At 36.1% G+C, this 26,711-nt stretch overlaps 1 protein-coding gene across 10 annotated transcripts in view; it reads left to right on the top strand.

Annotated features, from left to right (window-relative positions):
* Nucleotides 1-26,711, top strand: part of SNTG1 (syntrophin gamma 1) — a 258,438-nt gene that overhangs the window by 156,967 nt on the left and 74,760 nt on the right. For all 10 annotated transcript variants that reach the window (XM_058175673.1, XM_058175672.1, XM_058175668.1 and 7 more), the window contains 4 exons: nucleotides 6,760-6,862; nucleotides 10,193-10,275; nucleotides 11,852-11,982; nucleotides 14,976-15,105. In XM_058175673.1, coding sequence (XP_058031656.1) covers nucleotides 6,760-6,862; nucleotides 10,193-10,275; nucleotides 11,852-11,982; nucleotides 14,976-15,105 — 447 coding nt within the window. The remainder of the gene's footprint in view (nucleotides 1-6,759; nucleotides 6,863-10,192; nucleotides 10,276-11,851; nucleotides 11,983-14,975; nucleotides 15,106-26,711) is intronic.

The raw sequence follows: 26,711 nt of genomic DNA, 5'->3' as shown, positions 1-26,711 counted from the left end.
CTCTGTTTAAGGCACCAGGCTAGAAAACTGTGAGTTAGTCCAACTGGATGACCTTGGGCCAATGGTGGGATTCAAGTAATTTAACAACCGGTTCTCTGCCAACAACCAGTTTGCCAAACTGCTCAGAAAGTTAACAACCGGTTCTCCCGAAGTGGTGCGAACTGGCTGAATCCCACCACTGCCTTGGGCCAGTCACTTTCAGCACAACTCATCTCACAGGGTTCTTGTTTTGGGGAAAATAGGAGGAGGGAGATGTGTTATTTGTAAACATAATAAAGACATGATAAAAAAAATCTGCATAAATAAAGAGTAAGGCTTCATAAAACCACTCAGAATGTTGCTTTATTGTCTTTACAGAATAGCACACACACACACACACACACACACACACACACACACACACACCTGAACATCACTGCAAAATATAAAGTTAGTTAAAGCCACTGCATTGTAAACTGCCCAGAGCTGCTTGGGATAGCATCGTGGGCAGCAAATAAATTTAATATTTAATAAATAAAGTTATAGATCCAATTGGTTTTGAAAGATATGCACAGCATTGGGGTTTTTTTTACATATTCTGTTTCAACATGAAATAGTTTTATATCGCTGAGTACTTTCACTGAAAACAATCCTGAATATGTGTTTACGTATTTAGGATTTACATAGAATTTACACAGTTTGGTTTACCTGGGCATTTGTAAGGTTTCCTTTTATAGTTAATGGCTATTCTTTTAGTCTTTCATAGACTAATTGCTATTCTGATAAAATGGTTAAATAAATAACTCTTCTGAGATGCTAGACTCTAGATACACCTAGAACCTGGGACTTCAGCTCCTAAATCTGGCTTTTGACCCTGATTGCTGAAAATTTTTGAAATTACTCTCATAATGCATGTAAAGAGTATCAAGGCAGCCAAAGCAGGTCTATGGAAGCATTTTGCAATGGCATTTCAAATATCAAGCTATCAATTTTTGTACTATTGAAACTGTAGATTCTTGTCTAGAGTAAAATGATAGCTGAAATGATTCTATCTATAAAAACATACCTCCAATAGAAATCATAGCCTGAATATTAATTAAGTGCTGTCAAGGGTATCTTTTACTAAGATTATTTTCTAATTAGAAATATGAAATGGAAGTAAAAGAAAAGCCGCAATGGGACAAAATTAAAGATAAATTGTAAGAAAAGACTATAATCTCTAAAAAGTGCAAATTGCCATGCAAATGTCTTCATATGCTCTGCTTTGTCTTCAAATGTTCTGATCAATAAATGTTACTTACATTTATTGTAAATAGCTCTATAATGTTGAACTAATAGCTTGCGTTTTTATAATTACTTGTCAATATGCAAATCTAGAAAAATCATCTATTTATAAACATTAAGCAGGGTTTTTTTCTCTCTCCATTGTCTTAAAAAAAATCTAATTTAGGAAACAAATAAATATATTTGTTGAATGTTAAATTATATAAACACACACAGATACATGCACATACATCCACCCAAATAAATTTAATATTTAATAAATAAAGTTATAGATCCAATTGGTTTTGAAAGATATGCACAGCATTGGGTTTTTTTTTACATATTCTGTTTCAACATGAAATATTTTTATATCGCTGAGTACTTTCACATTTTTTCAATGAAAACAATCCTGAATATGTGTTTACGTATTTAGGATTTACATAGAATTTACACAATTTGGTTTACCTGGGCATTTGTAAGGTTTCCTTTTATAGTTAATGGCTATTCTTTTAGTCTTTCATAGACTAATTGCTATTCTGACAAAATGGTTAAATAAATAACTCTTCTGAGATGCTAGACTCTAGATACACCTAGAACCTGGGACTTCAGCTCCTAAATCTGGCTTTTGACCCTGATTGCTGAAAATTTTTGAAACTACTCTCATAATGCATGTAAAGAGTATCAAGGCAGCCAAAGCAGGTCTATGGAAGCATTTTGCAATGGCATTTCAAATATCAAGCTATCAATTTTTGTACTATTGAAACTTTAGATTCTTGTCTAGGGTAAAATGATAGCTGAAATGATTCTATCTATAAAAAACATACCTCCAATAGAAATCATAGCCTGAATATTAATTAAGTGCTGTCAAGGGTATCTTTTACTAAGATTATTTTCTAATTAGAAATATGAAATGGGAGTAAAAGAAAAGCCGCAATGGGACAAAATTAAAGATAAATTGTAAGAAAAGACTATAATCTCTAAAAAGTGCAAATTGCCATGCAAATGTCTTCATATGCTCTGCTTTGTCTTCAAATGTTCTGATCAATAAATGCTACTTACATTTATTGTAAATAGCTCTATAATGTTGAACTAATAGCTTGCGTTTTTATAATTACTTGTCAATATGCAAATCTAGAAAAATCATCTATTTATAAACATTGAGCAGGGTTTTTTTCTCTCTCCATTGTCTTAAAAAAAATCTAATTTAGGAAACAAATAAATATATTTGTTGAATGTTAAATTATATAAACACACACAGATACATGCACATACATCCACCCAAATAAATTATACAAGGTACTTTATTAAAACTATTCATATTAACCCTATAGGAAAATTTATGCTATGCTCTATGCAGGATAATACTCATATCCCCAGATTACAATAGTTTCTGAACTGCAGATGCCATCATTCTGTTAAATATGATCATGGGCGTTATAATCTATATTACCAGTTATGTTTAATTCTGCCCATATAGAAGAAAAGAGATTCTTCTTTTGGATAAATAGAACAGGTTGATTGAAAGATGACATTGTAAGTTACAGTCTAAAGGTACAAGTTAGCAGAAAGTATTTCGACAAGTTGCTTTTCCTTGATATGTATTGAATGTTTTAAACTGCAGTTCAGTTCATCTTTAGTGTTTGCCTAATCAAAATGGAGCTAAAAATACATTCATGAGATTCAGTGTGTTGCTGATATAACTGCTTACAAATGTGCAAAAATGTATATGAGAGGAAGCAAAATCTACTTTCAAGAGGTTTACTATCCATGCACCACAAATGCAGCACAATTATTCATCTATACAGTATATGAAAGGCTATCATTATGTGGATGGATTTAAGTAATTAGGAAAGCAAATTTCACATGGTCTGCAAATGATAGAGTAATTTTTTTTTACTGCAGTACAGAAGTATCTTTCTCAACAGATTCTGAAGGCAGAATGAACTATGAACCAAGATAGCTTCAAATATTTATCAGAAGCTTTACTTCAGAAAAAGATCTGTCAAAGGATTTGGGTTTATGCTATTGTCAAATTCTGAAGAACTAAGCTGGGGATGAGGGGAAAGTTCATTGATGTTCTAGAAGGGTTTTGTTTTACCAATTAAGTTACTTCTCAATAAGAACTTTTTGAATTTGCAAAACTGAATTTCGAGATTAGTTTAGGAAGTGGCTTATAAATAAAGCTGACTAATATATGTTAATCCAAGCAATCCCATTTCGAGAACAGTAATAACCAATATTTCACTGTATTATAACTGCTGAGACACATGGGTGACATCTTTATTAAATATTTTAAATATATTAATTTTCATTCCAGTGTCCAAAGAATGAAAAAAAGCTATTTCCAAATAGTTTGAGAGCAGCTTCATTAACTAGGATCGCTATTCTCTATAGGGAATCCCAGATAAACTTTATCTATCTTATTCTGGAGAAATTATATGGCAGAAAGCATGATAGTGACCTTTTGCTTCTTTTATCTGACCAGGATCCATATATATTCTCCTGAGTTTTTCAATGTCATGTTTCTATATGTACCATCCATCTTTTCTTGTGATTGAGGAAGTGTGTGCATGTGTTTATGTGTGAGCTGTCGTGGTGATTTCTCACTTATGGCCAGGATAGAGTTTAGTCTAAGATAAGGATATATTGCACCCTGTCTGTGAGCTGATGAAAAATCTGTATGGTGTGGTTGTTTATGAAAGTGCCAGTTATTGGATTCTTTGACCCAGAAACTGCAAGTACTGATATTGAAGGAGCAAGTAAAATTTAACCTGGGACAGTTATAACTCAACATCAGCTTCAAAACAGGCAGAGTAAATTTATTAGAAGGAGACATTGGAATGCAAAGATTATTTAAAAGACATGGGGCGCATTTAAGTTCATTGCTCCTTGAAACACTGCATTTCCAGCTTATGATAAAATAAGAAGAAGTTGCTATCTTGTTCATGGTTACCTGGAAAGTAAATTATATATGTCTAATTGCAGCGTTAGCCCTGAGACGACACCTAAAATAATATTTGTAGATACTAGGATGATATTCTTCATTAGTATCCTTCTTACTCAAATCATTTGGAATGCCAGGAAGATGAAGGACAAATCTTCAAAGTTCAGAACTACGTTTTTATTTTATTTTTTTATTTTTTAATCTTTTATTTTCACTTCCAGTTTCGTTTCTTAAGTAACCCAATGGAAAGTTGTATTGTATTGCTAATTAATCTTGATTCCCCCCTCCCCCCATGGTAGTATATATAGTATGACTCTAACAATATTTTGCTTTTTTTCATGGACATTCAACTGCAAAGGTTATTTCATTCATAATAATGAATGATTCACATGTGTTTAATTTACTGCTTCTCAGAAAAATACAATGAAAAAAGTGCTATTGAATAGTTTGTGTAGGCAGTAACTACCTAGATCACAGATTGCTTTCTTTGCTTTAATGTGATGTGTATTGCAAAACATACAAATTGTGAACTTAATTAACTGAACAAAATTTGACCTTTAAACTGTTATTTATGAAAGGGAGAAGCTAAACTAGATAAAATATTAATTGGTAATGCACTTCTCATTTTACATTTTATAGGAGATATATGTACCTATTTCTAAAATGCATTCTTGTTGGTTGAGAGCTATGGAGATATATACCGTGTTTCCCCGTCTTATATTTTTTTGAACCCTGAAATAAGTGCTTGGCCTTATTGCCATGCATTCAAAAGCCCAGTTGGGCTTATTATCAAGGGATGTCTTATCTGGGGGGAAAACAGGGTATTAAACTTCTTGTAGCAGAGTTTAAATGATGTAAAGTATATCATGAAAAGTAATTATTAATATAAATACAAAACACCAGAGGAAAAAGTTGTATCCTAGTTTTAAAGAAAAGTAGCAATTAACTCATAAGTAAATCATGTCTGGTTGATCTATCTTTCCTACCAACCATTAAAAGCTGCTGTCAGTCAATTTTGGAGATTGTCTTTTCACTATGTCCCTTCCAATCAAACAGCAGAGATTCATACTGTGTCGCTAGTCCAATGTGGTTAGATATGCAAATATTTGAGATAGAAGACTTGACTTGATCACCAGGGAATGCTGCAGCTACAAATAATAGTATTCATGCTAAGACAACTATCCTCCATTGTGTGCATGGAAAATATAGCCATAGTCTCACAAAACACAAAATAAGATTAAATAAACTAAAATGATTGTGCAAGATATGCAATCAGCAAAAAGAAGAGAACAATGTTAAACCATGGAAGGTCAGGCCTAAAGTAAAATAAGACAGTGACGGAAGAGGGAGAACATTAATGAGAGCTATAAATCCAGCTCTGAAATGGTCTAGAAATATGGCAGTGAACTGATTTACTATGGGATACAGATTTTGCACGTTAATCTATGGTGGCAAAAACAAAACAAAACCAAAAGGAATCTGATAGCATCTTTTCTAACACATTTTAATAAAATATATTTTTGTGAGCTGCAGCTTACTCATCAGAAGTAGAATGGTTAGACTGATGTAGGATTCAAATTAGAGTGGGTGGGGGCAAAAGGGAAGGGAGGGTAGATTGGATATGTAGACTCAGGATTATATGTGAGACAGATTACAAATAACATACCACTTAACAATTATAATATGTTAAAACCCATTGTTCAGACCTGAGATTGCCTGCAAGTATGTGACTTCAACTATTTCTCACCCAGTGGTGTTATAAAGGTCCTATGTTTCTAAAACAGTGCCTTTCAGGTCTGCTTGGAGCATCCTGAATGATTGAAATGCTCTGTTATTACTTTGTCCTTGTTTTGAGTTTTGGTGTCTCAGATTAGAGGTTTTGCAGACAAGATGTTTATTTCGCTTGGTTCCAGGACCTAGCTTTCTGTAGATCTTATGGAGTTTTGTTGATATAAACTCCATTTTTAAAAATCTAATTCTTTCCAGTGGTGGAATTCAATTTTTTTTTACTACCAGTTCTGTGGCTTGGCTTGGTGGGCGTGGCAGGAGAAAGATACTGCAAAATCCCCATTCTCTCCCCACTCCAGAGGAAGGATATTGCAAAATCCCCATTCCCATCACATTCCAGGGGAAGGATACTGCAAAATCTCCATTCCCTCCCCACTCTAGGGGAAGGATATTGCAAAAATTTCAATTCCCACCCCACTCTGGGGCCAGCTAGCAGTGGTATTTGCCAGTTCTCTGAACTACTCAAAATTTCTGCTACTGATTCTCCAGAACCTGTCAGAACCTGCTGAATTTCACCCCTGATTCTTTCCAAATTACTGACAATAGTTCAAATCTGTGTGCAAAGAAGGGTGGGTTTTCTTTGGTCAAGCAGAAATTTAGGTTGGACAAAGGCTTTTTAAAAAAAAATTCATTGAAGAATTCAAAAGAAAGTCTAAAGATAGCAAAGATGTTATTCAATCTTACTTTAAGTTTTCTACTTCAGTTAAATAAGCAACAAAGAAAAGCTAAATCCCAATACTGTGCCAAGAAGAATGTTGTTTCAGTTCTTTTCATTTATTCCTTAGGTCCAAGTTCTTCGGAATGCTGGAGAAGAGGTAACCCTAACTGTGTCCTTTCTCAAAAGAGCGCCTGCATTTCTGAAACTGCCCCTTAATGAAGATTGTGCATGTAAGCATAAAAAAGGTTTTGAAACAAGTATCTGATGTTCTTAGGAACCACTGTTTGCAATCCTACTTTAAAAGCTGTTCTCAATAGTCATTGGTACTTGTCAGTTGTCACACTACAAAATTTATTACCCTTTCTTTGGAAAAGCAGGATAAACAAACAATTAAAAAATGATCCTATCTCTGACCTTTTTTTGCTACATTTGACATCTTTGAAGTCACAGCTATTCTCAGTAGATTTTTTTTTCTCTCCTGAAAATATTTCAGAAGGAGCTTTTCTCTCTATCACTTTTACTTTATTACAACATGAAATGTAATCTTTGCTTGAAAAGTATGTCTTCTCATGTGATTAAAACTTGCTGTGAGGATGGTTAGACTTTATCATTTGTCTTGAGTTCTTGCACTTTATATGCAAGAGCTGCGGTGGTGTAGTGGGAGCCCTGATGCTACAGTGATTAGAATGCAATATTTCAGGCAAACTTTGCCCATTGCCAGGAGTTCGAACCTGACTGGCTCAAACTTGACTCAGCCTTCCATCTTTCTGAGGTTGGTGAAATGAAGACCCAGATTGTTGGGTTACAAACAACTTAGAGAATGCTGTAAAGCACTATGAAGCAGTATATATGTCTAAGCCAGGGGTGAAATACTACCGGTTTGCACCGGTTCAGGCAAACCAGTAGTAAAAAAAAAAGCTACCAGTTTCTGACTATCATCTGTGCCATGCGATTTATATTCATTAGAAAGCAGGAAACCATGCTTTCTAGCAAATCTAAATTGCGTGGCACAGCTATCCCCCCCCGCTGTTCTATTTACCTTCTTAAGCCTTTTTTCGCACAAAGCACATGTTTGGTGTCCACTGCGCATACATGTACAGCATGCGTTTGGCGCACACTGTGCATGCATGGGTAGCAAACCGGTGGCAACCCACAGAGGATTTCACCACTGATATAAGCGCTACTGCTGTTGCTATATTTTGGTCAGCACTCACAGGGAAGTTGAACTGGTTTTTCTCCACTCTGCAAGCAAGGCTATCTTGAAGATTTTTCAATGTGAATAGTTGGATACTTTAAGATATAGTTCTGTTCAAGTGAAATTTTTTCAGGTTTCTAATACTTAGTATTTATCTCTCAGACTGAAGCAGTAGAAACAAAGAACTACAGCATGACTTAAGTTTGTGATTTATCTGCACAGGAACCAGAAAATTAATACCTGCTGTTTTATTGATTAATGCATGCTTCATATTTTCATGCCCTGGGAAAAAGATTATAGGATCAGGAAACATTTGAAACAATGGGGTAAAGCAAAATGCCCCTTTTATCCTAGCCTGGAATAAACTCCAGAATACCGAGTATTTTGTTCCAAACATAACAACACTCCAAACAGCATATCCAAATTCAGAATCTTGTAAATCCTTATTAGCATATCAGGACTAAGTGGATAGTGGACTAGAAAAATATTCTTGATACATTAAAAAAATGGATAAGATGGTTGAAGGCAGTCACTGGAATATCATTCAAAGACTTATAGGTATTACTGAAATTGGTTGATACAAACATTTATCAAAATAATCTCCCAGGAGATATATGGAATATCAAATTGTGTTTAAGCTTAATTATATTTGCTCATGGAAGCAAACTGTATAGCCTACTAGACAACTCATGAACTTTGTTTCAGAGATAAGAAATATAATACCTAAATAGAATGACCAAGGGCAAAAAATCAATGGGAGCGGGAACAACTTCTGATTTCCTTGCAAACTTGACCATGGCTGACATACCTCTGGCACCTATGGTGGGTCTGGTCTACCTGATTTCCAGTGACCAAAAGAGGGGCTGGTCTACTGGCCTATGGAGGGTTAGAGTGGGATGTTGGGTGTGGCAGAATAGCAGTACTGAAGCTATCAAATTTACCAAATTTTAATCCCATGGGAGTCATGGGTTCTGGATATTGGAAGCATTTTGAAATTAGTCCATTTGAGATACCATGGTTCAAAAATTGTTGCCCTATGATGCACTCTTCCAGCTAAAGGTTACAGTCATAAGAGTTCCAGTAGTATATAGATGTCTTGGGTTATTTAAAGTTGGGTTGTTTGAAGTTGGCAAATATCAGCAAACCCTAGTTACAATTAACCATATTTTGCTTGAGTATCAAACTGAAGCTAGCATCTTCTCCCAGAATACCAGAACCCTGATACTGAAAGGCAACTCGCAAGTTATCTATACTACAATGACCTTTCCCAGGCTGAGGAAGTATTTCTTCAAAGCCAGTCACCATATGCTACTATTGGCACAATTACAGGTCAGGTTTACTAACATTCTATCAATAGAACGTATCTGCCTATGTGCCTCTGGAAAGATGGAAACTAGCCAAATTGTGTGGTTTCAATGCAAATTTTACAGGGATCTGCATGTGTATTATATATACACAAAAGAAGGCTATACCAATCTTCATTCAGATTCCAACTATGCTATTACCAATACAGTAGCCAAAATCTACATGGCTGCAGTGAAAATGTGACAATTTTTAGTGCAAATGTGATAAATTTTCCACTCTGGACTTATTTTATCAATTTTGCTGTCTTATTAATATAAATTAAACTAATTTTATTTTTTTCCTCCTTGTTCAAGTTCTTTTAACATTACTGATCTTTGATCATAACAATAAATTGGATTTTATTTGAAACACATTTTGTCAGCATATGGACATTGCAGTTAATGATAACTAATCTAAAATGGAATGTCAACATTTCCAAATATTTTCTGGCAAGAGAAGAATGAAATTTAACACAGTGTGTTACTGCTGGTTATTCTTACATACTAAATCAAAATTTGCTGCTCTTTACAAATAAATTTTATAAATTTAAATTTACTACTACATTTTTATTACATATAACATGATAATATACCAATCAAAATATGTCTTACATATAAAACAAATAAAGGCTTTCCTCAGGGTACACATATGACTACTTATGTGGCTACTTCATGCTCTTAATGCATTTTATTTTCCTGAGTTGGTTATTTGGGGAGGGGAAATTTAGCAGATCAGAGATTTTGCAAGCAGATAAAATACTGGGCCTTCTAACATCATATAATTGTGATTTTTTTTTAAATGGTTAAAATGAATATTGCAGTAAGTTACATGAGTGCCTTATATGAAATTCTCACATCAAAGATTGGTATCATTACAATTCTTTACAACATACCACAAAACAGAGAAAATACTCTTCCTTCATCTGTTGCTGACTTCTAACCATGCTAGATAAATGTCAGTTTCAACTAGAAAGTCTTTATAACTCAGACATGTATTTAAATAGATTATATTTTTTTATTAGGTGTTCCTAGTGATCAAAGTAGTGGCACATCCTCACCTCTGTGTGACAGTGGTTTACATCTTAACTATCATCCCAATAATACGGTAAGAGAATGATTTATGAGACTGTCAGGAACTTGAAAATGTTTTTGATTAAGAAGTATGAACACAATCTAAGAGAGTGTTAACATTTTACTTTACATGAATTGAAACGGAGGTTGCTTAATATATGAATACGATTGGAAATGTTTTTATTCCAGTGCTGGAAGTAGTCAGTAAAATAGTTAATAATGAGTAGTGTTTTTACTGTTTGTTAATATACAATAGGAAACTCAATATTTTGTAAAGCCAATAAGCCTTCCCCCTTAACTGTGCTAATTGGTGATGATGGGATCCAGAGGATTATCTGTGAGAGATATCTTCAATGTTTTTTTTTCTCAAGGTTAATATATCATAGTACTGACTGATCCAGAGACTGAAGAAACAACAACAATCAAAATTCTTTACAGCATTATTATTCAGCAAGTTTCTAAAACAGGCTAGATGGATTCAATCAGGAATATTTTGACTGTTTTTTCTATAACAATTTACTAATGTACCTTTTTCTGGGGCCTTTGCATTTTTTTCACACTTTGTTTGTTTGGGGCCTCTCAGTACATCCTATTTCTTCCCCTTTGAACACCAGGATACATTGATATTAGAGGGTGCATAAGTGTGTGATGTGTTTCTTTCATGGCAAATACTCAGAATTTTCTTCTTTAAATAAGGAAGGACCTCTGACACTCAGACTGACTATCACCTGCCTCTAATTTTCCCTTCAAATTAACAATCATCCTACCGGTAGATGTTCTCATGCTTTTACCACATACAAACATTTAGCTTTGAATCTCATTTGTTTATTGAGTTACCTTTATCTAGTTTTAGAACTTGTTTGTAGAACAGATAATTTTAGATAATATTTATGTGGAAAAATTGAAAATTCAAAAAGATTCACATACTGTTAAGCACCACTATATATAGTTAAGCTTAAAACTGAAAACAAAGGTTTTGATATGATTCAAAACTATGATAATGCTGAAATTAGGCCAGAATGAGTTTTGGATTCCATTAAAATATTCAACAACCAATTATTCATTTATAATGAAAAATTGATGGATTGGTTGACTCTTGGTGTTGACTCTGTACAGCCATATAGATATATACCTCCACCATGTCCCTAACTTTCAGGTCTTCTGTTTGTGTACTTAAATCACTACTGCCTCTGAGTCCAACTACCTTATTGATTGTTATCTTCTCTTTCTTTCCACCTTTCTCAGTAACAGATCCTTCTTTTGAGGATTAGATTGTTGCATAATATGTCAAAAGGAATATAATTTGAACTTGGACATTTGTTTGTTTTCTTGACCGTCCACAGCATTCTCAGGAGTCTGCTTGGAAAAAAAAATTACTATCACTCAGTTATGTGGTGTCAAAAAGTGCTAGAATTTAATTTATCAGGGCGTACTTAACTTCAGTAGGGTACAATGAAACACAAGTTGACAAAACCTAATGATATTTCAGTTGAGAAGAAAATAATGGCCATGCATTGTTGGGCAAGAACAATGAAACAGATTAAATATTTATTAATTGTAAATGCGTATTATGAAGTAACACATCAAAGATATTTCACATCTGTTTTCAGGATACACTTTCGTGTTCTTCATGGCCAACATCTTCAGGTATTAGATGGGAAAAGAGGTGGTGTGACCTCCGATTAATTCCTCTTCTTCATTCAAGATTTTCTCAGTATCTCCCAGGATCAGATATGTGCAGGTAAGTAGATCTCACCTAGTGGTGATGATGGTTGTTGTTGATGATACATCTGCTATTCTGTGATACAACTGTTATGAGTGGTTGGTTGATTTGGATTAACAAGTTCTACATTTCCTATTTTTAGCCTGTACATCAATTAAATTGAATGGATGGGCAAGTTGCAAAATTTCAAATTGGCAAAGTTAAAGACAGGTTGAGGTCTTGAAACATGGTCTTCCTCTATGGCTGCTTAGATCCATTATATTTCTTTAGGCTAAGTGCCAAAAGAACTATTAGCTGAAGACTCTGCATTCATTTTGCTTCAGCATATAAAGATTTTCTGTGGAATTCATAATTACTTATTACTTTGTGCCACTAAATCAATCCACAGCATATTCAAGCACTCAGCGTAGATGTGCCAGACATAGTCATATGGAACATTTGGGTGGCTTTCCCTTTCCCTTACATTGATGGATATGTCACAGGTTATCCTTTAATTTCACTTTGATCAAATATTGTAATGCGGGAGTCATAAAATTATGGAGCTAAACTTCAAATCCTCTAATTCTTTCCCTGATTAATTTTTGAAAAAAATCAACATCATCCTCATCCTCATGAAACAAAATTCAGCTCTGCCAGCCAAAATGAAAGCTTTAGTTGTTTTACATTATTCAGGCTGCATTGGGCAAGAGACAATTCTGGTGATTTATTTTGTTAAAGTACTATTTTTTTCATATAAAATGTAGTAATCACTTTGTTTTTTTCACTGATGTATTACTATTTTCCTGTATTATACTATGTATTATCTATACTTGTAATGAAATTTGTAATTGTAAACTTACATACATGCTCCTCACTTTAATTCTTGGGTGTGCGTGTGTGGAGTAAGGAACAATATAAAAAATTCTAATGTTGCATCTCCCCTGGATACATAGGCCTGTGGCTTTTGCATACCTTACTACTTTTTCCTTTGTATAGAGCAGAGGTGGGGAACGATGATCCCTTTATAACTTGTGGACTTCAACTTCCAGAATTCCTGAGCTGGCCATGCCAGCTGGGAGTTGAAGTCCACAAGTCATAAAAGTGCCATCATTTCCCACACCTGGTATAGGGGAACAGCAATGGCACTTTTCCAGTTTCCGGGTACAGATGCAGTCTTTGCATTTTTGCTAAAACATCACAGACATTCCATAATTTATATTTTGACATTTCATGGCTTACCCTCACTAATCCTGAAACATTGCCATTTTTCAACATTCTTACCAAATTTGTGATGTCTTTTTAATCATTTATTTTTCCAAGTCACAAACGTTTTCAGCTTTCATTCCACTTTTACTGTGTGACACATTCAAATCATTCCCACACAATTTTCTAAAATATTCCTTCCTGCGTTCTCTCATTTAGGTCTCAGCCTAAAATATTTCATCAATTCTTTACAAATAAATATTGTCTTATTTAATGTTAGATAACATTTGAGGAGGTAGTTATGATAGAATGAACATGAGGCACAATTGGTGTAAAGGATAAAGTTCCAAGGCTGGAACCAAAAAGATTGATACCACACAGAGCTATTATCAAGACACAGGTCAAGTGCTCTCTAAAGTTGAGAAATGAGAAGTCCATTACTATGTAAGGAGCGCAAAAGGAAAAGATAGATTTAAACCCTGGAGCAATTATATATAGCTAGCTGAATTGCTGGATTCTCCAGCAGCTGATCTTTATTATTGGGGTTTCTGGTGCCTGCAATAAAAGCACTATTTCTACCTGAACCTTGTCCTTCACCCTTTCCACTGCTAGCTCCTGAGTGCTGATTATGCTCTACAAAGAGATTTACTATTGTATCCAAGCTGAAGCTCAGACAATAGTAGTGATTTTAAAACTTTATTTGTATGGCCACTACAGAATAGAATAGAATTAGAAAAATAGAGAGCAATAAGGGGTAACACTAAATTCAGTGAAACTTTTATCTACTTTATGTAGAGTGTATATAATTTAAATGTTATTTTTAGTTGCCTTCTATCACCAATTGCATTTTCAGTAATATGAGGTTAGTTATGTTTTTATTTTATTGAAGGCCTTGAAGAAGGCAAAATAAGGCTGGACCCCAGCAAGACAAAACAATCATGTATGGGAGAATGTTGCCTCAGGATGCCAATAATTTTTATTGTGGTTGTTTGTTTCTTAAAACGTTTTTATTGTTTTGTCAGCTGGCCAGGTTATGGCTCATGTATCAACCACTGTATGAGTCGTATAAATGGATGGATGGATGAAATGTGCTTAGTGATTATAGATGGTTTGGCATCCTTCAATGGAAATGAAAGATAAGACAAAGAACTAAAAAAGCCACATAATTCAATTGTAAATAGAAGAAAATAAATACGAAAAAAATATAACTATAAAATAAATATAAGCAAACTTGCCAACCATACTTCATTCTTGCTTAAGAAGTAATTTGATATATTTTAATTTTAGAAATGAACATTTTTTATTCAGAAATCTATGTAATATTTATGTAGAAAAACTGTGGTCTTAGTCATAATTAAGATCCTTGCCAAAAGTATGCCTCTTTACTTGTAGAGAAATATATCACTGACCGCTGTATTAGATCTATAAAATTCCCCCCAAAATGTCACAGGTAACTCTGACCCAGAATCAGCAGACTCAAACTATACCAAAATGTCTGAAAAGCATCTTGTACCAGCCATTACAGCTTCTACAATCTGCCAAACTCCTACATTTTTAAGCTTTTTATATAAGAAAAGCAACACTATAAGCAATTTGTATTCAGCTGGTCCTACATGATTTGCCAAGTTTTATCTCATCATATGCTATGTAAAAGTGCTAAATATAGAGAGAATCATATGATAATAGTTTAAAAAACAGCAAGAGTTTGGTGGCTAACTTGTATTGTGAGAAGTATATGAGATGAATTTGTTCTGCAATATTATTAAATTGGTAATATTAAATTGGCAGTGTTGGATTTGATCCCAAGTTATTCTATTTCATGTTTACAGGCAAAATGCATTCCAAGTAGTTGCTGTGGATGGCATTTGCAGTGGAATAATTCAGTGTCTGTCTGCTGAAGACTGTATTGACTGGCTGCAAGCAATAGCGATTAATATCTCCAATCTCACAAAGCACAATGTAAGTATATTTCTTAGAGGTTTATCATATTTCCCACGTATATTTGATCCCAATTCTCATAAGTGCCTCACAGGCCAACTGCCGAATTTTATGTGCATCAACTCTGCTTAAAACTTCCCCAGAGAAGTCTACTCAAGTCTATTACCAACTCAAATTCTGTGAAAATTCATTGCAAAACAAATCTTATCTTCACAATCTATTTTATGATTATTAGTATCACTTCCTTTTTCACAATTCCACACTAGAGCTGAAAATAAAACTAGAACAAATTTTGCTTCTTTATTTTGTAGTCATAGGAGACTGTCTCTGCTTGCAAAGTACAATATTAAATGAGATAGATTCTTAGATTTATTTCCTTTACATTGTAAATTCAGAATAATGGAATAAATTTAAAAACCAGATGATCAAGTTCATGCTGTATAAACTTTTTCAGTCAATATTATGGAATCACCAATTAAAATCAAATGTTTGCATTTGATCCATTCGATCAGATACGTTATAATGTAAATAGTCAACTATTGGTCAAACTTATCTTGGTTTCTATTTCTAATCTCTCTTTAGTGTCATCTCTATTTATTTATTTTTATCCTTTTCAAGCCCTTCACTACTCTAATTCTCCACCTCTTTAGGTCTTGTTCAATATTCACAAACCAGAAATTTAGAATATAAAGTAACTGAGTTTCAAATATTTATTTTTTTTCCAGTCTTTCTTGTTACAATCTTTTAAAAATGAAGTCTACTAAGTCTGTATAAAAGGAAGTATTATTTTCTATATTTTACTTCATTTATTATCAAATGTTCTCTATCTAAAAGCATTTAGAATTAATTTTAGCTGTAATGCTGAGAATCCATTGAGAAAATATATATTTCATGGAAATGTATAACCTCTTACAAAGCATTTTTATCCTTTATTAATACTGAAAATTTGGTGTGTTGTAGAAACATGACAAGCATATAATTTGTCTACCATATGCAAAGTTTATGCTATGCAAGCCACTTACATTATTACTTATTCATCCATATAATGCTCTCTATCTGACTATACATTTCTCTATAACCTTGACAAATGGGAATAATTCTAACTTTTATGCTTATGCTAAATAATTTTATGTTATTAATTTTAACGTGTTCTGGGCTATTTTTGATATTCATAATAATAACTTTCTCAGTTGTATCCAGCATTTTAAGCCAAATTACAATTGCCTATGATTAACTCTATAATTATAACTGCCAGCTGAAATGATGATGATTATAATATTGGTCCTAGAGGGTTTATTTTTGCAAGAACATAACTTATTTAGTAAGCTAACATAAATTCAGCATAAGACCAGTATAGTCTCACTGGTTAAAAAAAAATGGGAGGAGAGAAGGGAGACAATTCACTTTGATACCATTACACTAAACATAGGAGTTTAACTGTTAAGAAACAAGTAATGATCATCTTCCTTACAATAAACTAGTAAAGATAGGATACAATAAATCATATCTTTAGGAAAAAATATTAGGCAGTTGGCTTAGGCGACAGATGGTTTACCTTGAATTCCCCCTAACTTTTCTTCTCTGTTAGAGATTCATGCCGTAGCATCTGTACTATGTACCCTACATTAACTTATTTTCTGAAATGTAATGGATAACACTATCCCAATTGTAAGCCTGGGATTAAAGTACATGAAATAAGGAATTTCAACATCTTATTTTTGGTTAGTCTTTGGTCAGTCCTGGTGCAGGATTACTAGATTTGAGCTACAAAAATATGAACAATGACTGGAAGAAAGAGACCTGTATCTCTCTGTTTTTTTATATACTTTGGATCCCAATTAGCAATAAATATACAAACCATGAAGTATATTGGATGTCATGGATGAACTCTACTTTAGTGTATGTTCCTTTTTTCCTCCAAAATGCTTGTTTGCTTTTGTAGGTGTCAACCAAAATCCTGCGGTGAACTCAAATATGAGTATTTATAGCAATATGAGGATAAATGTTCTTTTTCTCCTTGCACCAATGGTTTTTGTTTTGTTCCCATGTATTGGTGCTACACAGTATCACAATCAAGTGGGCCATAAGATAGGAATAATTAGTGATTCCTTAACAGAATAACAGACTTGAAAGGGACCTTGGAGGTCTTCTAATCCAACCACCTGCTCAAGTGTGAAACCCAATACCATTTCAGACAAGTGGTTCCCCAATTTCTTTTAAAAAACCTCTAATGTTGGAATACCCACAACTTCTCAAATGCATTTATTATACTTTAGTGAAAATAACACATGAATGCCTTTAGTATTATACTACTTGATAACGCTGAAGTACCTATCTGTAGAGATCTGCCAAAATGAAATGACTTCTAGGACCCTGAAAGTGGTTCCTTTAATATTTGTAAGCTATTTATTACTGGGCATATTATCCTACCTTCATAAGTATTCATTCATTCATTCATTCATTCATTCATCTATCTGCCTGCCAGATTCCCAATAACACTGGACTCACAAATAAAAATATCAGAAAGAATTTCATGTCAGAGAACAGGTGCTGCTACAGAGAAGGTGTACTTCCACCCATGGGGTCCCTATCAGGGGTGAAATGCTCCTTGTTTGGATCGCCTAATCTGGTAGCGATGGTGGCGGGTGGTTCGGAGAACTGGTAGCAAAAATCCCTGCCCCACTCCGCCCCAGCTGAGCTGTGCTCAGAGGTGTTTTTTTTTACTTTTTTTACTTTTAAAAGCATTTTTTCTTCAGCTGAACAAATGTTTTTAAAAGTAAAAAAAAGTTTTTAAAAAAGTAAAAAAAAAGCCTCTGATGATCACGTGGCTCAGCTAGGATCGTCAGAACCCTTTAAAAGCTTGTTTTCCTCTGGTGATCCCAGCTGAGTTGCCTGATCATCACAGGCTTTTAAAAGCATTTTTTACAATCTCTTCGGCCAAAGAGGTTGTAGAAAAAATGCTTGTAAAAGTAAAAAAAAAAAAAGTTGGTCACATTACCCCTACCACCACCACCAAGCCATGCCCACAGAACTGATAGTAACAAATTTTACATTTCACCCCTGGTCCCTATAGATGGAATTGTTTAATCAAGAAAAGAGTGAAATTTGTACACCAGATGAAGCTATGCAAACTGTCATTGAGCGGGAACTATTATCCCAGGAAGGTACCCAAGACTGCACAGCACTCTTGAAGTGCAACCCAACCAAGGTCAGAGATGGAACATACCCAGATCTGGAGGGCCAAAACACCTGCAGCCACAACAATAATTGTGGATTACTCCAATGAAGAAAATCTAGCATATAAACATTAATTAAATAAAAGCTTAATTCATTTTGGTGAATTAAGAGAAATGGGTTTCTGATCTACTTATCAATTTAAATATTATAGGGCAATAGAAGTAGTGATCTAATACAGGGGTCTCCAACCTTGGTCCCTTTAAGACTTGTGGACTTCAACTCCCAGAGTTCCCAAAGCTTTGCTGGCTGAGGGACTCTGGGAGTTGAAGTCTACAAGTCTTAAAGGGACTAAGGTTGAAGACCCCTGATCTAATAGAATAGTGGATTATATTTAAGGACAAAAGCAATTATATTTAGTCACATAATTATAGAGAAAATGCTTAACAATTAGATATAATTAGAGATATTTTGTATTCATCTCATTTTTACATGGTAACGTCAGCACTGTTCAATTTAATCATTTTTATATTTTTTTGTTAGTATAAGATAACTTGGTTTAGGTCATTGATTGTGGTTTCACTTGATATGCAGTTAAAAGTATTTCTGTAGCTATTCAAATAAGTTGAGATACAAAACAGGATGAACTATATTTGCATTTCATCCTTATTTGATATTGGCAATAATGCCTTTTTCAGTATCTTAGAAGTATAAACAACATAAATTTATGGATTCTTGTTCCACTGAGAATTTCAAAATAAATAACAACAACAACAACAGCAACAGAGTTAGAAGGGACCTTGGAGGTCTTCTAGTCCAATCCCCTACACCACTTCAGACAAATGGTTATCCAACATCTTCTTAAAAAATTCCAGTGTTGGAGCATTCACAACTTCTGCAGGCAAGTTGTTCCACTCATTAATTGTTCTAAATAAATCAAGCTTTTGTAGGATTGAATAGTCTCAGCAGATATGTTGCTCAAAAGCCATGCCAAAATATTGGTCTGGGATAAAGTTTATAAATTACCACTTAGCTTGATTCAGAGAATATTTTAGCTTGCTGATGTACAGAGTCATGGTGAGTGATTATCTGCCAGTTGATGCTGCTTTACTTCATAGCATTTTGATTTCTAATGATGCCCAAAAAATAATAGGATAAGAAAAGTCTGTCGAAGATGGGACAGAATTTCTTTTATCTCTTTATTGTTCAGCTACATGACTCCAGAAGCTGCTGTTATTTTTAAGAGATAAGCAGCACAAAATCATAGTGGTGCTTTCATCTAGACTGAATGGTAGATAATCTGAATAGCTGAATCTGAAAGAAGTGTAGAGTAGAGAGAAATACTTGTGGCAACCTCCGGGTAAGGACAGTAAAAGCAATGAAGTACTAGCTTGTGATGTCAGAGGGAGGATGGCTGTCAGTCTCTGATTTTCTATTTTCTGTATTATTTCATGGCCATACTTATTTCTAAGAAGCTTACAAATTCCTCTTCAGGTATGATATGAATGCAAACCAAATGAATTTACCTCAGTGCAGACTTCTAAATGTAGATAGTACTGACATACTAGGCACTATTATGACTAGCCATAGCAAGGATGTTGTGCATAATGTATGTAGAAATTGTTTATCTCCAATCTAGCTCTGATTAGTCTTATAGGCCAGTAATGTATTTTCATATATATTATGAAGTGCCTTAAAAAATATAAACCCAAAATGCCCTCAACTTTGATCAATTGTTAGTATGGGTAAAAGTTTAAATGCTTATTTTAAAGCAAAAGGGAAAGTTATTGTAAAATATCAAATGTAGTCAGATGTATATCTATACATATAATCCAATAGCTTTATCTTAATTATTACTAGAAGACCTCCAAGGTCCCTTCCAACTCTGTTATTCTAAATTCTAAATTATTTCTGTTTGTGAAAGAACAAACAGTTTAGTGAAGCTTTTAATCAGCCTCACAATTATTGCAATGTAACCAATATCAAATGATATTAAAACATAGGCATTTGTATAGATCTCAGTCATTAGTCTAAGGGTTTTCAGTATGAAACAATCTTGGCACAAAATGTAGTTGCAAGCTGTGGTGCTGCATGAAGCAGATAGATGTGCCCCCACTGTCCTAGGCTTGTCATTTTAAATTAATTTCTACCTTCCTTCGACATCTCACCTCTTGTCAATGCCATGCTCTGAGGAAAGGATTCTTCTTCACAGCAAGATCTTCAACGCTACATTTACCAAAGGACTACACAGAGACAGTGAGATTGAAAAAGTAAAGAAAAAAGGAAGTACCTGAGGAAAGGCAACATTTTTCCCATCAAGGGAGATCAAACAAACCACAGGGAGAATAGGTTCTGTTATGAATGTGGCAAGGTAGGAAACTTAGCTAAAGATTGCCAGTTGCCTGTGCAGATAAAAGAATGTTAGAGGGAAGAAGAAAATAATGTTGCCTTTCTGAAAGGTATATAAGGGAATGAAACTGGGATTGTTGTCTGCAGTTGAGAAAAGCAGCTGCAGCCAGGAAGAAATGCTTCTCACTCCCACCTCCCTAAGGATATGTTCAGCTCATTGCTTCTCTCAAAGGACAATCTCAAAAACTTGGAACAAGATGAGCTCAGTCACTCAATCATTCCCTTCCCCAAGTCACAAGCACGCAAGGTGCTGTTGCAGGTGTTTGGCTAATTGAGCCATACCGGCATTTTGGGAAACATGGTGATGTCCATAGGCAGACTCAACCCACACAATGTTGTGACCCAGGCCCAAGTAGGTAGTAGGAAACTCAGTACATGGGGGAAAAAATATTTATTCGAACAGCTGAGAATTACTTCATTCCCAGTGTCGTTCAACTCAAATTAAAACAAATTCCTCCCAACACAAATTCCTCAGTCCTATTGCAAACCTTGGTTCAATTAGGCAAACTGCCAAAAGCCTTTCTTGGCAAATGTTCAGAAGTCACAAAAATAAATGCAAGACATAGATGAAGCAGAAGACGAAACAGAAGACAAAGCTACCAACGTTGTTTTCTGGCAAAGCCCAAATGCCGTTGCTGGTCTGTTTTAAGCCTTATGGGAGGGGCCAATCATCTCTTGGCCCTACGCCCAAATTGTCCTTTTTGCATGAGTTGCTCTTGCCTTTTGGCAGCTCTTCTCATGTGTGCATTAGGAACAGACTCATCCCGTTCCTCTGCCTCACTACTCTCAGTCTCTGGAGGCTCTGGAGTCCGCACCTCACTTCCCGATGGCCCTGGCCTCACTTCAGCCTCATCGCTGTCCGACTCTGTTGCCAGCTCCGTAGGCTGCTGACGGACCACAACACCCAGGCCCTTAGCCTACAAAAGCCTTAGGTATGTACAAAAGAAAAGGAGGAACAAAACAAGTAGATGAGAAATCAGGAAGCAATGTCTGGAATGCACAATTACTGTATTATAAAAAGCAAGAAGGGTATCAATGAACTGCCAGAACCATGAGCCTTGGACTCGTGGTCCTGGAACAAGTCCATTTATGTAGCTGTATTATGTTGCAAAGGTTAGGATTAGGAAGATGGAGTTAGCCCAGAACAACAACCTAATGCTGGCAGAGATATGTGCCACAATAATAAATTGTGTACAATTACCAGCTACTGTGTGATGTGTCTAGTCTTTAGAAAACAAAGAATTCTCACAATGACACACTAGTGGAATCTTTTAAATATTGAGTTCAGTTCAAACAGGTATTGGTAAAAATATATGAAATTCTGAGAAATGAATACACCATACTTTAGATAAAATTCAGAGCTTGTATACTTGTACTTTACAGCACAGCAAGGAATGCAGATTGTTGCAACACTGTGGAAAGACACCATTATGGTTGACAAAGGACCAACATTTAATATAATGGTTTTCATTTCTACTTCAGCTATTAGGACACAGTTTTACATATATAGCAATAGCATTTAGACTTTATACTGCCCCATAGTGCTTTACAGCTCCTATGAGCTGTTTACACTGACAGCATTTTGCCCCAACAATCTGGATCCTCATTTTACTGACTCTGGAAGAATGGAAGCCGGAGTCAACCTTGAGGCTGTCAGGATTGAACTCCTGGCTGTGGGCAGAGTTAGCTTGCAATACTGCATTCTGATCAGTGCACCATATACAGTGTGTGTATATGTGTGTAAATACACATACAGAGAGAAATATATGGGCATGCACATGCACACAAATACCTATAATCAAAGCATTTAAACAAAATAACCTGTTTTTGTTGTTTTAATGTTTAGGTGTTTAGAAATAGCATTTCTAAAGGAATGTTCATGCTGTCCACTGAATGAACATTCTTTTTTTGGGGAAAAACTTTTACTTAACTGTAATTGTGGAAATAAATGCTTATGCCTAACTAATAAATAAATGACCATTTTTATAGTTCTCCTTGGAACATGAAAACTCTTCCTTTATAGCATTTATTAAGTTTCTAAACGATATAAAGTCTAAGAACAATAATAAATTTATAGGAAAAAAATAATTTTCCTGGTGTTATATGACCTATTTTTAAAAAGTATGCTCATAAATTGTTGCCAGATCAATGATGCGCTTGTAAATGTATATATGTGTGTGTAAACTAAGAAGATATGTAAATTAAGATAGATAGATAGATAGATAGATAGATAGATAGATAGATAGATAGATAGATAGATAGATAGATAGATAGATAGATAGATAGATAGAATTTTTTATTGGCCAAGTGTGATTGGACACACAAGGAATTTGTCTTGGTGCATATGCTCTCAGTGTACATAAAAAAAATACCTTCATCAAGGTACAACACTTACAACACTTAATGACAGTCATAGGGTATAAATTTAACACTTAATCATACAACATTTAATGATAATCATAGGCTACAAATAAACAATCAGAGAACAATATCAGTATAAATCGTAAGGATACAAGTAGCAAAGTTACAGTCATACAGTCAAAAGTGGAAGGAGATGGGTGATGGGAACGATGAGAAGATTAATAGTAGTGTAGATTTAGAAAATAGTTTGACAGTGTTGAGGGAATTATTTGTTTAGCAGAGTGATGGCATTCAGGAAAAAACTGTTCTTGGGTCTAATTATTCTGGTACGAAGTACTCTGTAGCATCATTTTGAGAGTAGGAGTTGAAATAGTTTATGTCCAGGATGTGAGGGATTTGTAAATATTTTCACAGCCCTCTTTTTGATTCGTGTAGTATATAGGTCCTCAATGGAAGGAAGGTTGGTAGCAATTTTTTTTCCTGCAGTTCTAATTATCCTCTGAAGTCTATTTCTGTCTTGTTGGGTTGCAGAACCAAACCAGACAGTTATAGAGGTGCAGATGACAGACTCAATAATTCCTCTGTAGAACTGGATCAACAGCTCCTTGGGCAGTTTGAGCTTTCTGAGTTGGTGCAGAAAGAACATTCTTTGTTGTCCTTTTTTGATGACATTTTTGATGTTAGCTGTCCATTTTCGATCTTGCAATATAGTAGAACCTAGAAATTTAAAGGTTTCTACTGTTGATACTGTGTTGTCTAGTATTAAGAGAGATGGAAGTATGGAAGGGTTTCTTCTAAAGTCTACCACCATTTCTACGGTTTTGAGTGTGTTCAGTTCCAGATTGTTCCGGTCACACCACAAAGCTAGTCATTCAACTTCCCGTCTGTATGCGGATTCATCATCATCTCGAATGAGACCAATCACTGTTGTGTCATCTCCAAACTTTAGTAGTTTAACAGATGGATCAATAGAGATGCAGTCATTGGTATACAGATAGAAGAAAAGTGGAGAGAGCACACAGCCTTGGGAGACCCCATGCTAATTGTACAGGTATCTGATGTGATTCTGCTTAGCTTCACCTGCTGCTTCCTGTTTGTTAGGAAGCTTATGATCCACTTACAATTGAGTTCAGGTACCTGTAGCTGGTTTAGCTTAGTTAGAGGAGTGTCTGGAATGATGGTATTAAATGCTGAACTAAAGTCTACAAACAGGATTCTTGCGTAGGTCTTTGGAGATTCAGGATGTTGTAGGATGTAGTGCAGAGCCATATTAACAGCATCATCTGTTGACCTATTTGCTCGGTATGCAAATTGCAAGGGGTTTAACAGCGGATCTGTGATGGTTTTCAAGTGGGACAGCACTAGCCTTTCAAAGGATTTTATGACTACAGATTTTAGAGCAATTGGTCTGTAGTCATTCAGTTCCTTGATGGCGGGCTTCTTCGGCACTGGGATGATGGTAGAGCATTTGAAGCAAAAAGGAACATAGCACATCTCTAGTGATTTATTGAAGATATGGGTGAAGACGGGGGCCAATTGGTCAGCACAGACTTGGAGGGCCAGGGACAGGGGTTGCTCCTCTGCCTTGGTCCTATTAGATCTCTCAGCGGCTTTCGATACCATCGACCATGGTATCCTGCTGCGCCGGTTGGAGGGATTGGGAGTGGGGGGCACCGTTTATCGGTGGTTCTCCTCCTATCTCTCTGACCGGCCGCAGACGGTGTTGACAGGGGGGCAGAGGTCGTCCTCGAGGCGCCTCACTTGTGGGGTGCCTCAGGGGTCGATTCTCTCGCCTACCCTGTTCAACATCTATATGAAGCCGCTGGGTGAGGTCATCAGTGGTTTCGGGGTGAGTTATCATCTGTACGCTGATGATACTCAGCTGTACTTCTCCACCCCGGACCACCCCAATGAAGCGGTCGAAGTGCTGTCCCGGTGCCTGGAAGCTGTACGGGTCTGGATGGGGAGAAACAGACTCAAGCTCAATCCCTCCAAGACGGAGTGGCTGTGGATGCCGGCATCCCGGTACAGTCAGCTGCATCCGCAGCTGACTGTTGGGGGCGAGTTAGTGGCCCCAAAGGAGGTGGTTCGCAACTTGGGCGTCCTCCTGGATGGACGGCTGTCTTTTGATGAACACCTGGCGGCCGCCGCCAGGAGGGCCTTTTACCAGGTTCGCCTGGTTCGCCAGTTGCGTCCCTTCCTTGACCGGGATGCCTTATGCACGGTCACCACGCCTGGTTACGCCTAGGCTGGATTATTGCAATGCTCTCTACATGGGCTGCCTTGAGGTGCACCCGGAGGCTGCAGTTAGTCCAGAATGCGGCTGCGCGAGTAGTAACGGAGCCGCTCGTGGCTCCCACGTGACATCGCTGCTCCGTAGCTTGCACTGGCTTCCTGTGGTCTTCGGTGCGCTTCAAGATTTTGGTTACTATCTTTAAAGCGCCCATGGCTTAGGACCCGGTACTTACGAGACCGCCTGCTGTTACCCTTTGCCTCCCACCGACCCGTGCGCTCGCACAGAGAGGGTCTCCTCAGGGTGCCGCCCGCCAAACAGTGTCGGCTGGTGGCCCCAGGAGTAGGGCCTTCTCTGTGGGGGCAGTGACGCTCTGGAACGAACTTCCCCCCGGCCTGCGTCAAGTGCCTGATCTTCGGACCTTCCGTCGTGAGCTCAAAACATATTTATTCATTAAAGCGGGACTGGCATAATTAGTGATGTATTTTAATTGGGTTTCTTAATATTTTTAACTTTTTAACTTAAATTTTAATAATCAGCCTTTAAAATTTGCTCTTTTTAAATGTTGTTTTAAAATGTATATATCTTTGTTTTTACTCTGGCTGTACACCGCCCTGAGTCCTTCGGGAGAAGGGCGGTATAAAAATTTAATAAATAAATAAAAATAAATAAAGCAAGAAGGAGTTACCTTGTCTGGGCCTGGAGCTTTTCCTGGCTTTTGTCTGTGAAATAGGTCTTACACTTCCTTTTCTATGATCACTAGGGGTTGTGAACCCAATGGGATGGGGTCAGTTGTAGGAGGCTTGGCTGTTGTTGGTGTGTCTGAGATGGGGGTTGTGGAGATAGGTGACTTTAGTTTCCTTTCAAACCTGCAGTAAAATACGTTCAGGTCATCTGCCAGTTGTTGATTTCCTTTAGCCTGGGAAGGAGGTTTGCCATTGCCAGTGATATTAAAAGTTTTCCACATGTTTGCTGGTTCTTTTGTTGAGAATTGATTCTTTACTTTTTCAGAGTAGCTTCTTTTTGCTGCTCTGATCTCCCTTGTTAATACATTTCTGGCCTGATTGTACAGCATTTTATCACCTTTTCTCTTTGGAACGACGTAGCTGCTTAAGTTTAGCTGTGAACCAAGGTTTGTTGTTACTGTATATTCGCAAGTTTCTTGTCAGTACACATAGGTCTTCACAGAAGCTGACATATGATGTTACAGTATCTGTGAGTTCATCCAGGTCTGCAGAGGTATCTTCAAAAATATTCCAATCAGTGCAGTCAAAGCAAGTCTGTACCTTTAACTTTGCCTCCTCAGTCCAGGTCTTCATTGATTTAATTGTTGGTTTTGTGGTTTTAAGTCTTTGCCTGTAAGCAGGTACAAGGGGAATCATGCAATGATCAGAGTGTCCTACAGCTGCTCATGGGAAAGACCGATAAGTATCTTTTAGTGTTGTGTAGC

This window comes from Ahaetulla prasina, chromosome 3 (assembly GCF_028640845.1).
Source record: "Ahaetulla prasina isolate Xishuangbanna chromosome 3, ASM2864084v1, whole genome shotgun sequence".
In the NCBI taxonomy this organism is placed as follows: Eukaryota; Metazoa; Chordata; class Lepidosauria; order Squamata; family Colubridae; genus Ahaetulla; species Ahaetulla prasina.
This window is presented reverse-complemented; position numbering and strand designations above follow the sequence as displayed.